General features: G+C 42.2%; 1 protein-coding gene across 7 annotated transcripts in view; it reads right to left on the reverse strand.

Annotated features, from left to right (window-relative positions):
* Nucleotides 1-18087, reverse strand: part of LOC134351553 (suppressor of tumorigenicity 7 protein homolog) — a 209031-nt gene extending 190944 nt beyond the window's left edge. For 2 of the 7 annotated variants that reach the window (XM_063057841.1, XM_063057836.1), the window contains exon 1: nt 17535-18085. In XM_063057841.1, coding sequence (XP_062913911.1) covers nt 17535-17688 — 154 coding nt within the window. In that variant the 5' untranslated portion in view covers nt 17689-18085. Of the gene's footprint in view, nt 1-17534 lie in introns of all 7 variants that reach the window. The other 5 variants (XM_063057838.1, XM_063057839.1, XM_063057840.1 and 2 more) reach the window with 4 other exon arrangements.
* Between the last annotated feature and the right edge of the window lie 867 nt (nt 18088-18954).

Raw genomic sequence — 18954 nt, forward strand, 5'->3', positions numbered from 1 at the left:
CAGCAAGAAAGATTCTGCCACTTTTGATACCTGCAGAGTAAGCACTACACCAGATTTGAGGAAATAACATTTCCTGGATAATTGTTTGAACACTTTTTCAGATCTAAACTTACAAATTTTCACCGGAAGTAAATTAAAATTTAACACCAGAATTTCCAAAATATGGTCTTTGGAATATTTCAATTAGTTTGCTACACAACAACTCACAGCCCTAACTCCCTGTTTGAATTATTTGGTGGATAAGTCCCAAATCACAAAGATCCACATCTGTCTGCTAATTGAGGAAACACTGGTAACAGTTGTCCCAATCAGTTGCTTCTAAATATCATCCAACAAGATAAAGATTTCCATTAAGTCTCCCTTCAAGGATATCCCAATTTGTTCTGCAAACTATGGAAGTAGATTTTTAAGTGTATCTATACTTACATTGCAGAATGTAGTTAGCATGACTAGTAAATTTGCGGATGAAAGCAAAATTAGTGAAGATTGCCTAAAGACTGATTTATACTTGTGCGTCAAATGTATGCTGTAGGCACTGCTTACCCTATGCCATAGGGTGACATGCACCTCCCCAAAAATGTAACTCACACGTCGTGGCGACGCAGACTGCAACAACTGTGATTGGTCCGCTTGGCAGCATCACATTTCCTCATACGCATTTTCGGTTGCTTTTTTCCGCCATGTCTGTACACTGATGCGAAATAAATGGTTGGAGACGATGAACCAAATCGTCAAATTTACCTGCCGACATCCGAAAATATTTGAAACGCATTTCATCATCCATGTCTCTCACGAAGAAACTCAACATGGTGGCAATAGAAACCTCACCGCCAACTAGCGTTTTGGCATAGCCCGTATGCACAATTATAAATCAGCCTTAAGGTTACAACGAGATCTATACTGACTGGGGAAGTGGGCAAAGGAATGGTAGGTGAACCAGGGCAGGGTATACACGGTGAATGGGCAGTTTTGTCTAACAGGGAGATGTCAGATGCAAGGATGTAGTTCCCTGAAAGTGGTAACATAGGTAGACTGGATGGTGAAGACAATTTATAGTTATACTTGGTTGGCACTAACTACAAGAATTGTTATGTCACCAATCATGAGTAAGATTGCACTTGAATCTTAGTGTGCAGTCCTGCTCACCATGCTACAGGAAGGATGTGATTAATGTAGGGGAAGTGCAGAAAAGAATGAAGACCTGCCTGGGGCAGTTTTCTCTGTAGTGAAGGAGGCTCAGCAACGCCTTATGGAGGTTTATGAAATTATGAGGGGTATGGGTAGGATGGATCGTTGCAGTCTTTTTCCCAGGGTCAGGTAATCTAATACTAGAGGGCACAGACTTACGCTGAGAGACAAAAATTCAAAGCGGACCTGAGTGGCAACTCGTTCACACAGATGATGGTGGGAATATGAAACGAGCTGCCAGAGGAAGTGGTAGAGCAGGATACAATCACAACATTTAAAAGACATTTGGACAGGTACCTGGATGGGAAAGGTTTACAGCAGGGGCTCGCAACCTTCCTTTCTGCCATGGATACCTACTATTTGCCAAAGGGTCCATGAACCCCGGGTTGGGAACCCCTGGCTTAGAGGGATATGGACCAAATGTGGGCAAAGGGGCCAAGCTCAGATAAGCACCTTGGTCTGCTCAGACCGACTGGGCTGAAGGACCTACTTCAAAGCCGTTTAATTCTATGGCTCTCGAAACTGAAACTGCATTCTCGTTCACACCTTAGTGGACAGAATTTATCCAGACTAAACCCACAGATTAGGGCATGCTATCTCAGATGATGACCATGATCCTGGGATTTCAAGGTCCAGTCGTGGCTTTATTTTTGTATTCATGCTGGTTCTCCCTCTAGCTCGACATCACAACAGACCACCACCAATAAATTATTGTGATCTCCAAGTACTGCACCATCCCTCAGGAATGTTATTACCTCGAAAATGGTTGCGAAAGAATCAATTTCTTTGTGGTATAACCTCACCCTGCATGCTGCACCACTTTTGATAGTTACAGATAAACAGATCATCAAATTGCCAGTGAGGAAATGGAAGAAGTAGCAGGGCAGAGGACAAGGGAGAAGAGCAGAGGAGAGACATTCCTGTTTTAGCAGCTGCAGAACAAGAAAGTAAGTGAAAATGCTGATATAAATAAATAAGTCATCAAAATCCTGTTTTACTCAACTCAGTCACAGTCAATAATAATCTGGTGCAACACTGAGGCAATGAAAGCTGACTGAGATTTTTATAGCAACTGTCAGCCATATTTGATAATATGACAGGGCCTGAAGTCAACTTCTCACCACCACGGAAACTCCTCTCCCCAGTAGAAGAGAAACTTCTGCCACATAAGTTAAGGCTGTACAGAGTACAAGCTACACAGAAATGGACACATGATGATAGGACAGTATGCAAAAGAAATCGGCTTCAAATCCAGACCATTGTTTTAATAAATTACAATTACTGCACACAAAAATTGCCTACTGATTGAATGAACTTTGTTCTTTGTTTTATTTTTTTGTCAGTACCACAAGATTTAGATTGAGTGCTCAGAATGCACACTATAGTCTCATCACAGCCTGACCAAAGCATGTTGGACATATCAACGTTGAAATCAAGCTCTTTAACTTCATGCACTTTTTAAAAATAACAACGTTTGGTAACAATCCTTTTAACACAGATAGGTGTATGGATGACAGCTTCCGAAAGCATAACAAATAAAACAAAATGCTGTTTGCAACAAGCACAAAATGCTGGAGGAACTCGGCAGGCCAGGCAACATCTATGGAAAAGAGTAAACAGTCAACGTTTCGGGCTGAGACCTTTCATCAGGACACTGGGGACAAAATACTGTTTGTCTATTTGGAGATTTATCTGAATTTGCACAATAATAAAACCACAACTTGAATTCAGAGATGACCCTGTTCACCCATTTGTTGTGTACTTTCACCAAATACATAGTCTCAATCAATATCCATTAACCAAAACATTTACTCATGTCTGGCCACTTGAACTGCATCTTTCACCTGACTGTTGCTAACCTATCTTACTGGAAGAAGTCCTCAATATTTAACACTCCCTCTATTTTAGTATCACATTTTCAAAGCTTTAGTACTCCCTATGCCCAGGTCCAAGTGTCCATTGTCAGTCCAAGTGGAAACTAATATGCTGAGCATGAGAATGTCTGCAGATGCTGGAAATCCAAAGCAACACATATGTTGAGGTACCTTTCTACCATCTCAGGTACGACTATCTATGCTATTTGTTCAAATCCTGGCTTACAATATATAGAACATAGAACAGTACACAGGAACTCAGCAGTGTTGTTCTGAGTTCCAGCATTTTGTCTATTTTCTCGTGATAGTACAGGAACTGGCCCTGTGGCCCGTAGTACCTGTGCTGGCAATGATTTCAAACAACACCAAGACCATCTACCTACAGATGATCTATAATCCCTCCATTCCTTTCATGACACAAAGGTTGGAGGTGTTGTGGATGGTGTGGAGGGCTGTCAGAGGTTACAGCAGAATATTGATAGGGTGCAAAACTGGGCTGAGAAGTGGCTGATGGAGTTCAACCCAGATAAGTGTGAGGTGGTTCATTTTGGTAGGTCAAATATGATGGCAGAATATATTAGTAAGACTCTTGGCAGACTGGAGGATCAGAGGGATCTTAGGGTCCGAGTCCATAGGACACCCAAAGCTGCTGTGCAGGTTGACTCTGTGGTTAAGAAGGCATCCGGTGCATTGCCTTCATCAATCGTGGAATTGAGTTTAAGAGCTGAGAGGTAATGTTGCAGCTCTATAGGATCCTGGTCAGACCCCACTTGGAGTACTGTGCTCAGTTCTGGTCACCTCACTACAGGAAGGATGTGGAAATCATAGAAAGGGTGCAGGGGAGATTTAAAAGAATGTTACCTGGATTGGGGAGCATGCCTTATGAGAATAGGTTGAGTGAACTCGGCCTTTTCTCCTTGGAGCGATGGAGAATGAGAGGTGACTTGATAGAGGTGTACAAAATGATGAGAGGCAGTGATCATGTGGATAGTCAGAGGCTTTTTCCCAGGGCTGAAATGGCTAGCACAACAGGGCACAGTTTTAAGGTGCTTGGAAGCAGGTACAGAGGAGATGTCAGGGGTAAATTTTTTACGCAGTGAGTGGTGAGTGCGTGGAATGGGCTGCTGGCGACGGTGGTGGAGGCAGATACGATAGGGTCTTTTAAGAGATTCCTGGATGGGTACATGGAGCTTAGAAAAATAAAGGGCTATTGGTAGCCCTAGGTAATTTCTAAGGTAAGGACATGTTCGTCACAGCTTTGTGGGCAGAAGGGCCTGCATTGTGCTGTAAGTTTTCTATGTTCTATGTTCATGTGTCAATCTAAATGCTTCTTAAAATCCATATCATTCTGTTTTCACCACCACTAATGGCAGAATATTCCTGATACCTACCATTCTCTGGTAAACAAAATGCCCACACCTGCATGCCCCCCCACTTTAAAGATGTGCCCCTTCACTATCTCAAGCTATGACCTCTTGTATATGATTGATTTCCCCTCTTCTCCCTCTCTCTATATATATAAAATATACCCTGTCAAGCAACTACATATTGCTGAACTGAACTGAACTAAACTGAACACTCCTCGACTACTTCAAGGACTCTGTGGTTTGAGGTTTATTATTCTGTGTGTTTTACGCTTGTTTTATGATGTTTGCACAATTTGTTCTTTTGTTTTGCATATTGGGTGTTCGATGTTTTCTTTGAACCTGTTCCATGGTGTTTCTTGGCTGACTGCAGGAAGGCAAATCTCAGGGTGGTATACTGCATACATACTTCGATAATAAATTTACTTTGAATCTTAATATTTCCTGACAAGCAAATATATATTCTTGTTGAAACAGTCTGGTTGAGATTCTCATTTCAACCCAATACCTCCAATACCTCAGGTTGTTTTAGAGTCAAGGCTTCTTTCTTCCAGAATGTTTAAGCTGTAAGAATTGGAAGTTCTAGATATCTAATCACAAGCACGTATACTGTATAATCAGTACAGTTCAGTATATCTAAAGAAAATAAAGATTCAAAGATTGAAAGAAACGACCCACTAAAGACAACATGCAATCAGGACTCTTGCTTCATTTTTTAAATATTGTCGGCTTTCTTTGTGTAACCTTCTCACTGTAGGCTTGTAATGAAGTGGTTGTTACTGTGAATACAAGCAAACAGCAACATAACTCGATAACACACGGGAATAGCAATGAAAGAGGTCGTTTCCATTAAATAAAAACGTCCAGGATAAATCAGTCATAAAAGTTTGAATTAACCTTCTAAGGGAAAACGAAGGCAATTACTTGTATGAACACTGACACGCCCATGCAAATTTACCATTCAGCAGGAATCAATAATTTAACTCACACTAGATCAAAATTGTATTGACAAAATATTATAAACTGCAACAAACACAATAATACTATATAATACAAAAGAAAAGGACCATGGTCCTTTTGTTTTGTGTATATGTATTAGTCTAAATGTACACATAAACGTTAGAGTTCATTGGCGGAAAATCGATCCAGTTTGCTTCACTTCATTTACTTTTGGTAATGGTACTGAAATGGCTTTGCCTGAAAAGCCAGTACAAGTGAAACATAAATAAATATACTCGCCATGGTCAAGGAACAAGGTGTCGAACTTTCTCCAATGTTGTGTGCTAACTAGCTAACTATACAGTATCTGCACATTCTCCGTGAGACCACTGACTGCATGAGGATTTTCCGACAGCAGTATCTGTCCTTCTGTATGGGCCCTGTGAGCATTTCACCATATTCTTCTGCTATGTTCGTTGTCTGTTTCCTTTCTCCTTCTTTCTCCTTCCTCAATCCCACACAAAAGTGGCTCCCCCATTCTTTTTCCTGAGCTGTCTGGAAAGTTCCCAAGACAAATCTTATTGGCTAATTCAACAAGCCTAACTTATCAATCAACTGAGTTTTTATTTTAAACAGCAAAAATGAACTACTCGATTGAACAGTGTAGTTAAAGGAACATTTATTGCATTTTGAGAAAATCTGCAGAAAATAAAATACCCAACAGCATAACTATTAATAAAATAAAGCATGGTCTTAAACCAGGGAGCACACACAAAAAATGCTGGTGAACACAGCAGGCCAGGCAGCATCTATAGGAAGAGGTACAGTCGACGTTTCGGGCTGAGACCCTTCGTCAGGACTAACTGAAAGAAGAGATAGTAAGAGATTTGAAAGTGGGAGGGGGAGGGTGAGAACCAGGGTGTACATATGTAACAAAACTTTTCTTACTTTGCTTTCTCCTTCCTTCATAATGCAAATTTATTTTCATTCTTGGGCATGATTTGTATCATGGAGGGGGAAAGTTATAACCTTATGATTATGAAAATACATTGCGGATGAATCATCCTCTGAGACACCTCGTGCCTGAAACTTTGCCAGAGGACGTGCAAATGATAAGTTAAGGTCATCACCTTCAGACTAGATTGGATTTCCTTTAATTCACTGCAATCACCAACTGATAAACTGCCTTTTATGGAGGTTTAATTTTATTTGTGATCTTAGTTTGATTACAATGGGAAGAAAGACAGGATCAGCAGAAAATATTTCAGTTTCAAGCGTTATAACTCAGCAGCCACAGAGCGGCTGGGTAAAGATTCAAAGTCAATTTCAAAGTACAAGATTCTGAGTGAGACAAGAAAAGGGGCAAATGGGAAATATCACTAACACCAGAAGGTTTGCAGGTGCTGGAAATCTAAAGTGAATCACAGAAAAAGCTGGAGGAATTCATTTTGTTAGTTCATTGGAACTGGGTGACACACACAAAATGCTGGAGCAACTCAGGAAGCATCCATGGAAAAGAATAAACAGTCTACATTTCAGGCCAAGACCCTTCTTCAGGACTAAGAAGGAAGGGGAAAGGTGCCAGAATAAAAAAGGTGGGGAAGATGAAAGAGGCTAGCTGGGAGGTGATTGGTGAAGCCGGGTTGGTGGGAATGGTCAAGGGCTGAGAAGAGAGATTCTGATAGAAGAGGACAGTGGATCATAAAAGAAAGCTGAGAAGCAGGAATTCAAGGGCAGTAATCTTGGGATTACTGCTCGTGCCGCTCAACAGCAAGGATAGGAATAGAATTAGGTGGCAGTTAAATGCGTGACTGAAGAATTGAGGCAGGAGACAGGGATTCAGATTTCTGGATAATTGGGGCTTCTTCTGGGGCAGGTGTGATCTGTACAAAAGGGAGGTGTTGCATTTGAATCTGTGGGGGGGGGGGGCAATATTTTTGCAGTCTGGTGTACTAGAGCTGTTGGGAGTGATTTAAACCAATATAACAGGGAGATGGGAGCCAGTATGATAAAGCTGAGAATGAGCCAGCAAGTTTACAAGTAGATGATGTCCGACAGAGTGATCAGCAGCACTGGGGCTCCACAGGGGACTGTCTTGTCTCCCTTTCTCTTCACCATTTACACCTCGGACTTCAACTACTGCACAGAGTCTTGTCATCTTCAGAAGTTTTCTGATGACTCTGCCATAGTTGGATGCATCAGCAAGGGAGATGAGGCTGAGTACAGGGCTACGGTAGGAAACTTTGTCACATGGTGTGAGCAGAATTATCTACAGCTTAATGTGAAAAGACTAAGGAGCTAGTGGTAGACCTGAGGAGAGCTAAGGTACCGGTGACCCCTGTTTCCATCCAGGGGATCAGGGTGGACATGGTGGAGGATTACAGATACCTGGGGATACGAATTGACAATAAACTGGACTGGTCAAAGAACACTGAGGCTGTCTACGAGAAGGGTCAGAGCTGTCTCTATTTCCTGAGGAGACTGAGGTCCTTTAACATCTACCGGACGATGCCGAGGATGTTCTACGAGTCTATGATGGCCAGTGCTATCATGTTTGCTGTTGTGTGCTGGGGCAGCAGGCTGAGGGTAGCAGACACCAACAGAATTAACAAACTCATTCGTAAGGCCAGTGATGTTGTGGGGATGGAACTGGACTCTCTGACGGTGGTGTCTGAAAAGAGGATGCTGTCCAAGTTGCATGCCATCTTGGACAATGTCTCCCATCCAGTACATAATGTACTGGTTGGGCACAGGAGTACATTCAGCCAGAGACTCATTCCACCGAGATGCAACACGGAGCGTCATAGGAAGTCATTCCTGCCTGTGGCCCTCAAACTTTACAACTCCTCCCTTGGAAGGTCAGACGCCCTGAGCCAATAGGCTGGTCCTGGACTTATTTCCTGGCGTAATTTACATATTACTATTTAACTGTTTATGGAGTTGTTACTATTTATTATTTATGGTTCAACTGTAACGAAAACCAATTTCTCCTGGGATCAATAAAGTATGACTATGACTATGTAACATGAATGTAAGGAAGGACAAGCCAATGGTTGCGTACAAATGCAGATGAAGCAAAGAGTGAAATTGTACCACAGAAACAAAATTCAAAAGGGTGAAGAATGCAGGAATGAAGATCCTGTATTTAAATGCACATAGTATTCCGAATAAGGTGGACAAACTCATGGTGCAATTATAGAATGGTCGGTAAGACATTGTGGGCATCACTGAGTCATGGCTGAAAGAAGGCTTTAGTTGGGAGCTTAACATCAAAGGATATACTTTGTATTGAAAGGACAGGCAGGAAGGCATAGGTGGTGGTGTAGCTCTGTTGGTAAGAGATGGAATTACAAGATAAGAAAGAGGTGACATTGGGTCAGAGAATGTTGAGTCTTTGTGGGTGGAGTTAAGAAACTGTAAGGGTAAAAAAAAACATTATGGTAATATATATAGGCCTCCAAATAGTAGCCAAGATGTGGGGTTGAGATTGCAAAGGGAGCTGGAAAAGGCATGTAATAAGGGTAATGATACAACTGTAATGGGGGACTTCAATATGCAAGGGGATTGGGAAAATCAGGTTGGTGTCGGATCTCAAGAGAGACAATTTATTGAATGCCTAAGAGATGACACTTTAGAGCAGCTTATGCTTAAGCCTACTCGGGTTAAGGATGTCTTAGATTGGGTGTTGTGTAATAACCCAGATCTTATTAGGGAGCAGAATGTAAAGGAACTCTTAGGAGGTAGTTATCATATGATTGAATTCATACTGCAATTTGAGAGGGAAAAGCATAAGTCACATGTAGCCATATCGCAATGGAATAAAGGGAATTACAGAGGCATGAGAGAAGAGCTTGCCCAGGTAGACTGGAGGAGGATACTGGCAAGGATGGCAACCTCCGCTGACAAGGGAAGTAAGAACTGCATCAAAGCCAAGGAAAGATGATGAGAGGCATTGATCGTGTGGATAGTCAGAGGCTTTTTCCCGGGGTTGAAATGGCTAGCATGAGAGGGCACAGTTTTACGGAGCTTGGAAGTAGGTACAGAAGAGATGTCCGAGGTAAGTTTTTCTACGCAGAGATTGATGAGTGCGTGGAATGGGCTGCCGGCAATGGTGGCGGAGGTGGATACGATAAGGTCTTTTAAGAGACTCCTGGATAGGTACATGGAGCTTAAAAAAACAGAGGGCTATGGGTAACTCTAGGTAATTTCTAAGGTAAGGGCCAGTATTGGGCTATAGGTTTTTTATGTTTCTATGAAAGGGCATATAAGGTCGCAAAAGTGAGTGGGAAGTTGGATGATTGGGAAGCTTTTAAAATCCAACAAAAGGCAACTAAAAAAGCTATAAGAAGGTAAAAGATGGAATATGAGGGCAAACTAGCTAATAATATAAAGCAGGATAATAGAAGTTTTTTTCAGTTATATAAAGAGTAAAAGGGAGGTGAGAATTGATATTGGACCACTGGAAAATGATACTTGTGAGGTAGTAACAGGGGACAAAGAAATAGCAGATGAACTTAATAAGTACTTTGCTTCAGTCTTTACTGTGGGAGACACTAGCAGTGTGCCAGAGGTCTGTGAGTATCAGGGAGTAGGAGTGAGTGCTATTGCTATTACTAAGGAAAAAGTGCTAGGCAAACTGAAAGGTCATAAGGTGGACAAGTCACCTGGACCAGATGGACTACATCCCAGAGTCCTGAGAGAGGTTGCTGGAGAGATACTGAATGTATTGGTCATGATCTTTCAAGAATCACTTGATTCCAGCATGGTCTCAGACAACCGGAAGATTACAAATGTCATTCCACTCTTTAAGAAGGGATGAAAGCAAAAGAAATGAAATTGTAGGCCAGTTAGCCTAACCTCAGTGGTCGGCAAGGTGTCAAAAAGTCTATTATTAAGGATGAGGTTTCGGGGTACTTGGAAACTAATGATAAAATAAAACAAAGTCAGCATGGTTTCTGTAAAGGGAAATCTTGCCTGACAAATCTGTTAGACTTCTTCTAGGAAGTAACAAGCAGAGTGGACAAAGGAGAGGGAATGAATGTCATTTACTTGGATTTTCAGAAGGCATTTGATAAGTTGCCACACATGAGGCTGTTTAACAGGATAAAATCCTGTGGCATTACAGGAAAGATACTGGCATAGATAGAGGAATGGCTGACAGGCAGGAGGCAGCGAGTGAGAATAAAGGGGGCCTTTTCTGATAGGCTGCCAGTGACTAGTGGTGTTCCTCAGTACTTTAGTATTGGGACCACTACTTTTCACATAGTTTGTCAATGATTTGGAGAATGGAATTGATGGTTTTGTGGCAAAGTTTGCAGATGATAAGAAGATAGGTGGAGGGGTAGGTAGTGCTAAGGAAGGAATGCAAATACAGCAGGACTTAGACAAGTTGGAAGAATGGGCAAAAAAAAAATACAGTGTTGGGAAAAGTACAATAATGCATTTTGGTAAAAGGAGCATAACTAGTAACTAAATGGAGAAAAGTTTCAAACATCAGAGGACTTAGGAGCCCTCCTGCAAGACTCCCAGAGAGTTAATTTACAGGTTGAGTCTTTGGTAAAGAAGGCAAACGCAATGCTGGCACTTATTTCAAGAGGAATAGAATATAAAAGCAAGGAGAAAATGCTGAGGCTCTATAAGACACTAGTCAGGCTGCACTTGGAATATTGTCAACAGTTTTGAGCCACATATCTCAGAAAGGATGTATTGTCATTAGGGAGAGTCCATAGGAGGTTCACAAGGATGATCCTGGGAATGAATTTATGAGGAGCGTTTGGCAGCTTTGGACCTGTAATCACTGGAATTTAGAAGAATGCGTGGGGATCTTATTGAAACCTACTGAATGTTGAAATGACACGATAGGGTGGACGTAGAGAGGATGTTTCCTCTGGTGGGGGTATCCAGAACTAGAGGACACAGCCTCAAAATTGAAGGTGACCTTTTAGAACAGAGGTAAGTAGGAATTTTTTTTTAGCTAGAGTAGAGAATCTGTGGAATGTTCTGCCACAGACTGCAATGGAGGCCAAGCCTGTGAGTGTATTTAAGGTGCCAGTTGATAGTTTCCTGATCGGTCAAGGATATGATGAGAAGGCAGGTGTATGGGGTTGAGTGGGGTTTGGGATCAGCCATGATGGAATGGCAGAGCAGACTCGATGGGCTGAATGGCCTAATTCTGCTCCAATGATATATGGTCTTATAGTCTCTAAAGGGAGGGGAGGGGACCCAGGGGGAAGTAATAGGCAGGTGAGAAGAAGTAAGAGTTCAGAATGGGGAATGGGAGTAATTTGTTTACCAGAAGGAGAAATTGATATTCATGCCATCATGATGGAGACTACCCAGTCAGAATATAAGCTGCCGCTCCTTATATTAAGAAATACGTTTCCTACATATATGTGAGTTAGCTCAAAGGCAGTACAGACAATTATAAAGAGAAATGTTTAAATAGAAATTATGTCAAAAATGTTTAGTAGCTACTGTTCATACATAAGCTTATAAAGGTTAATTATAACAATGTTTAAGCTATCTCCTGGTTTTATTTCAAAGTGTGTATGCAGCTTTTCTTAAAAAGGGGAATAGGTGTGTAATCCGAGTCTTCTACCCTGCGCCCATAAATGGGCCTTCTCAGCAAGAGGGAAGCAAAACACAGATTAAGAAGCTGGGGTTTGCCTAAAACACTGAGCAACTTTCATTCTGATATGGTGCCCTAAACCCATCACTTTAATCCAAATTCAAGGTCTTTTCTCTGACCATTATATCATTCTAATAAGTTTCAATGTAAGCACCTCATCTACTGTTTTGGTACATTACATCATCAGAACTCGGACTGAATTTGAAATTTTCAGATAGACAGTCCAGTTCTGATGTAATATTATCAACCAGTAATGTTAACTCAGTTTTCTCCCTCACAGTTGCTACCTGATTTGCTAGACTTTACTCGCATTCTCCTTTATTTTCAGCAACTACTCTTTTTGGTACCTTACTGTTCCTGCATTGCTTTCTTTGTCTCTCTTCTCCATTTTCCCTAAATTTATACCTACATACAAACTACCTACAAAAAATAAGTCTTCACAAAATTCTCGCTGCAAATGTCGATCAATGCCACCCATTTTCTCTCAGTGCCATTCTAATGTGACTTTCCTGCTGTCCTTTCCATCTCCGCACCCCAATGCACCCTAAAACATATTGTTCTGATAACATCACTGACGAGACCATTAACATCGCTTTTTCTCCACAAATGTTGCTTATTCTGCCATGTATTTCCACCATTTTGCATTTCACTTCAGATTCCTAGCATTTTCAGCAGTTTGCTTTTTGTTTACTACTAAAAACACTGTTCAGTTTACAAATTGTAAACAAGCTCTATTTTTTGTCCCTCAAACTCCAGAAAACCTTCAATTTAACAAAACCCTTGAGTTTTTTTCATAAAGATGGAAAATATTGGAAAATATTTAGCAAATCATATTTATCTGTGGAAAGAGAAGTTATGCTCTCGATTGAAGAACCTAACATTATGAGACTGCATCACATTATTTGCTTAGACATACAGTAAGACCCAAATCAAAATGTGAAAGATTAATGTGCGCATTATCCTGAGGCATCAAAATTCCTAAAGTTCAAGGCACAGTTTGGTCCTGGAAAGTGTGTTGACTGGCTGCGTTATGGCCTGGTTTGGGTACACCAATGCCTTTGAGCAGAAAATCCTACAAAAAGGTAGTGGATTCAACCCAGTACATCATGGGTAAATCCCTCCCAACCCTTGAGCACATCTACATGAAGCGATGCCGTAGAAAAGCAGCATCCATCATCAGAGATCCTCACCACCCAGGCCATGCTCTTCTCTCTCTGCCGCCATCAGGTAGAAGGTACAGGTGCCTCAGGACTCGCACCACCAGGTTCAAGAACAGTTACTACCCCTCAATCATCAGGCTCTTGAACAAAAGGGGATAGCTACACTCTTTAAGGATTCTTTTATCTTGTTATTTCATGCTCATTATTTATTTCTATTTATTTATATCTGCATTTGTTTGTTGTCCATTGATCCTGTTCACAGTTACTGTTCTATAGATTTGCTAAGTATACACACAGGAAAATGAATCTCAGGCCTGTATGTGGTGACAAGTATGTACTCTGATAATAAATTTACTTTGACTTTCTTTATCATCATGTGCCATGTCTCTGCCATATCACTTGCTTTAATTTGACCTGTTCTCCAGTTTTCTTACTGGACTTGGCAGATTCCAGAAAACAAGAACATACAATTGAGAAACTGAAACGGACTTACTTCCTACATATCAGTGCTGTAGCCTCAGGGGTTAGTGCTGAGTACCTTGCTGTTTGTCATCTACATCAGCAAGTTGAACAGAAATATACAGAGTATGGTTAGTAAGTTTGCAGATGGCACCAAAATAGTTGGAAGAGTGGGCATTGAAGAAGGTTGTCAAAAATTACAGGGTGGTCTTGATCAGCTCTGAAAGTGGGCCAAGAGATGGCAAATTGAATTCAGACAACTTCAAGCTGTTGTATTTTGGAAAGTTAAATCCAGGTAGAGCTTTCGCAGCAAGGCCTGAAGAAGCGTTGTAGAATAGAGGGGCCGTGGAGTACAAGTATATAGTTCACTGAAAAGTGGAGTCACAGGCAGAAGGGTTTTGGCAGGGCAATGAGTATTAAAGTTAGGAGCTCATAGTGCAGTTGTACAGAATGGTGATGAGACCTCACTTTGAGTATTGTGTTCAGGTTTTGGTCACTCTGCTATATCTGATAGATGTGATTAAACAGAAAACAGTGTCAAAAAATAAAAAGGATGCTGTCTGAACTTGAGGGACTGTGTTATAGGGAGAGGGTGAACAGACTAAGAATTTATCTTAGAACGTAGGACAATAATTGGTGATCTTATAGAGATATATAAAATCATGAGGGACATAGATAGAGTAAGTGCACTCAGTCTTTTTCTCTGAGTTGTATAATCAAGAACTAGAGAGCACAGATCTGAAGTGAGAAGTGAAAAATTTAATAGGAACTTGAGCAGCAACTTTTTTTTACACAAAGGGTGATATTTTTGCGGAATGAGCTGCCAGAGGAAGTGGTTGAGGCAGGTACAATAATAACTTTTAAAAGACAGTTGGACATGTACATGTATGGGAAAGGTTTAGAAGGCTAGGGGTAAAGGCTGATAAATGGAACTAGAATGGATGGGGCATTTTTGATGGATTTTTTTCAAGTCAGAGTACCAAGGAATGGAGCCATACAACATGGAAATGGGCCTTTGGCCCAACTGGTCCACAACGTCCAAGTTTATCTATTTTTTAAAATCTTGATTGTCGTGGACCAGTTTGGCTGAAGGGCCGGGGCCTGTGGTATATGGCTCAGTGACCCGTTCCTTGGGAATCTAACATGAAAAAAATCCGTCAAACTCAATCTTGAACATCTCAAATGACCAAGAATGCACCTGGAAAAAGATAAAAGAAGAGAGATACTTGAACGCATGTCTGAAAATATGTGCTTTAAAGAAGGGAGTGAAAAGCAAACAAAAAAATGTCGGGAGTAAACCGCAAAAGGCAAAGCTGAAATGATGGAAGTTATTTCAATAATTAGCAGAGTGGGAGCACATGATAACATTAAGTAAGGAGCTGCATTTTAGACGTACAGAATGATGAATTCAAAGGGATCGAAGACCCTAAACTGCAAGATATTAAGGGAGTCATAAGGAAAGGAGGGCCATTAGGAATCCATAATTGAGTTTTCAACCTGAAGGGAATACATAAGGAACAGGAGGCAATAAGTGATGAGAAGGAGTGAAGACAACATATAGGCAAAGTTTCAGGTGAGTTAGGGCTTGTGCATGGCAAACTTCGGAGCAGAGAGTAGTTAAATCTACAAATAAAGTGGCGAAATACGCAGTGATTCTGGGATAAAGACAGATACGGGCAGAGCCGCAGTTATGGACAGAACAAGAGTGAATATGATTTTTGAAGCTTATTTTGTGATTGAACAATACATTGAGGTTTTGGACCATCTTATTTCATCTGAGCGAGCAGCTGAAGCAGAGTAATAAACTATTACCTTAAAATACTTCTGCCAAAAAAAACATGTATTTTTTTTCATTCCACACCCACTAATGTATCTAATTAAACATTTTTCTTACTGCTGTGCTTCTGTCTGCTAACATGCAATTGGAACCTGCCATTTACTCATTGTTTGCTTTTTCGTAAATAGTGAACTTAGGCCAATCAAAACTTCCAGTTACTTACATTTTCCTGTATTCCCAGAGCTGCTTATCACAGGGATTTTGGCCCTGATATTTTGCAATCTAGCTATGAAATCTCTATAGCCCACAACACCAGCTAATCAGGCTTGCCCACAATCTCAATAACAGCCAGGTTTGGTCAGACACACATGAACTCCGGCCCAGCGTCTGTGAGTAAAGGAGATGGAGCTAGAAAGCAATAACCTCCATTAGATGGACAAAATAACATGACTGACAAAGCAAGAAAATGTAGTGAGCAGAAGGAAATTTAGGAGTAAAAGTCCCAACATGAAGATGACTGAGTTGCATATACAAAGAGGAGAATTGTAGAATTGGTAAAAAAAAAAGTAATGACCAAAGTTACTGCTTTATACAGGTAAATAAGGCCAAAGATCAAATAGTGTACAGCTTTAAAACGTTCTATTCCAAACAGCTGCCCCCACTACAGGTTTCAAAAATCATTTCCAACCCACTGCATAGGCTACCAAATAAATAAGTATTTAATGATACGGAACAAGTTATTTTAAAAATTCAAATTATTTAAAGCCAAGTTTCAATCAATCCTGAACTTAAAGGCAAGCATTTAAAAGTGACATTCAGAGTGTGTGTGTGTGTCTCTCTCTCACCCTCCCTCGCCACCAGTTCTAGATCTCTCCCTCCCTCCCCACCAGTTCTAGTTGCGTACAAAATATAAGTTTTTGTGGAGCAAACAAAGATTCCGATTCCACATGAACTCTCTGCGCGGTCTTGATTTTAATCTTGGCAGGCCAGCTCCAGCATAGGGATTACGTTGGACGTTCAGAAAGTCACTAAAGTCTCCAGCACTGTACCAGGGAATCCTGAAGCGGTCTTCAGGAAGGCACATGGGACTGTTATGGGGAGAAACAGATGGGGAGAGAGGAGGTTAAAGAAGAGTAAGAGAGGTGTGAAAATGGAGGAAGTGGAAGAGGCTGGGGGAAGGTGGGCATGTGTGGCGATGTAAAGAGGATGGGGAGGATGCGGGGGGTAAGAATAATGGGGCAGGGGAGTGAAGAGAAGGTGGGAGCAATGAATCAGGGATCAGAGATGAGGGGGAAGATGGAAGATGAGACATTGGAATACTGGAGTGGATCTGGGAACCACTGAATGTTTTCAGCCGGAGAGAGTAAGTGCACCCTGATTACAGACTGTTTGGGAGAGTATCTGGAACATGGGAACCTTGCTTTGGTCGTGAATTGAGGCACTTTTTAAAAGAGGGGGACACCTTGAAGATGACAGTGGTATGGGGGAAGGCAGAGGTGGATTTGGTACTAGGGTAGTGACATGGGAAACTGTTAGGTAGGGTGGGCGGGTATGGGATCTTGTGGGGGGAGGGGTAGTGGGGCTCTGGTATCCTACTTGGGGCTGTGTTGGGACTTTGCTAGGGTGGGGTCCATCCTCAGTTTACATCGACCTAGAGCTTGATGAGTGGGGAATACACTGGGGTCCCTGCTTGGAGGTGGGGTGGGATTGGGGACCGGAGGAGGGAGGTGGAATGCAATCCCTATTTGTACAAAAGGAGGGACTGAGTTTCGGGTTGCAGGACGGGGAATATGTGAGAACTGGTGAGGAACGGCATCTAACATGGAGAGGGCTGAAAGACATACTGCAGGAGAGGGGGGCTAGCTGGCCTTGGTGGGCTCCGGAACCTTGCTAAAGAGCTGGAAGGGTTTTGTCATGCACAGCCGGGATTTTCACGACAGTTTTTTTATACAAAATGTCAAGCGGTGCGGGACTGCCCAGGGAGGGGGTGCGGTGGAGCGAGCGCGGGCCGGATCCCGTTGCCTGTCCGAGACCCGGTTCCACTCCCGGGGACGTGGCTTCACTTTCCTCTCTCCCGAACCGCAGGAGGAGTTGAACTTTTCACTGCTGGCGCCCGTTTCCCCCCTCGCCGCCACCTCATCTCACCTGTGCTCAGATTGTCGCTGATCTTCAGGGGAACCCGCAAGATGTAAACAAGGAAAAGCATCAGAAAAAACCACAATGTCCACAGGTAGGTCCAGGACCAGACGATGCACGATTTGAGTTGCTCGGCCAGGCTGCTGCTACCGACTTCAGCCATGTTTCAATTGCTGTCACATCGGAGACTCCAGTGTATTGTGGGATCAGCGCTTCCTCCAGCCCAATGCCCCAGAGCGGCTCAGAGCCCGACTGCAGGACAACACGCATTCAAACGTGGAGCAGAAGGGGCACGTATTGGAGAAAGAGAGAGAAAGCCTGCAGAAGCAATGTGCACAGACAAAGAGAGAGAGGGGGAGAGCGAGAAAACCAGTGCAGTGAAATATAAAGCAGGAGAACACGTAAGGAAAGAGAATGCAGGAGGCAGAAGGGAATATGCCCCGGAAAAGTGAAAGGACAAGAGGACCTGACCGGAGAGGAAGAGGGAGAATATGTGGACACACATAGATGGGGCAGAAAGGCTTGTGCAGAGATCCAGGGCATGCAAGGAGAGAGAGCGGATTACCAAACAAAAAATGATAGAGTTATAAAGAGAGACACTTTGGCTCATGTGATCCACGCTAAACATCATTAACCCATTTGCACTAATCCTACACTAACGCATTGTTTTTCCTCTCCCCACATTTCCATCAGTTCCCTGCAGATTCGACCCCTCACCTGTACACTCGGGGGCAAGTTACAGTGCCCAGTTAACCTACCGGTCTCACGTCGGGATGTGAGTGAAGGCTGGTGGCCAGAGGGAGAATGGGCAGACTCCACGCCGACAGCATCCGAGGTCAGATCTCTGGCGCCGAAAGGCAGCAGTTTTACCAGCTGCAGCACTGTGGCACCCAGAAGATTTCTGCAGGACGCCCCAAAATCTTTTCACCACCTGTGAGACACATTTGGGAGCAAAGAGATAACTCTCCATTTGCCTCAATGAGTGTAGCGTCAACAGCAATCAACAGCATCCAAGTAAAAACACACTGCTTGATCAACACAGGATCCACCACTTTAAACATTTATTCTCTACTACTGTGGCTACAGTGTACAGCATCTACGAAATGCACAGCGGTTACTGACCTTTGTTAGTCTGAAAGCACCAGCATGAAGATCGAGAACGCAAATACTACATGGGAACACTACCTTTAACAAATTTCTCTCCAAGCCGCAAGCCATTCTGACTGGAAATATATTATTGTTCCTTCATCAATGCAGTCTGAAGCCTGGGAATACTTACCAATAAAATCGTGGGGCTCCCTTCATCAGAAAATAACCATCCATTTATAAAACAGTTTTTTTTTTATAAAACCACTATTTCTCTAAGGCAACTAGATTAGATTAGATTCAACTTTATTGTCATTGTGCCGAGTACAGATACAAAGCCAAT

This window comes from Mobula hypostoma, chromosome 9 (genome assembly GCF_963921235.1).
Source record: "Mobula hypostoma chromosome 9, sMobHyp1.1, whole genome shotgun sequence".
NCBI classification, from domain to species: Eukaryota; Metazoa; Chordata; class Chondrichthyes; order Myliobatiformes; family Myliobatidae; genus Mobula; species Mobula hypostoma.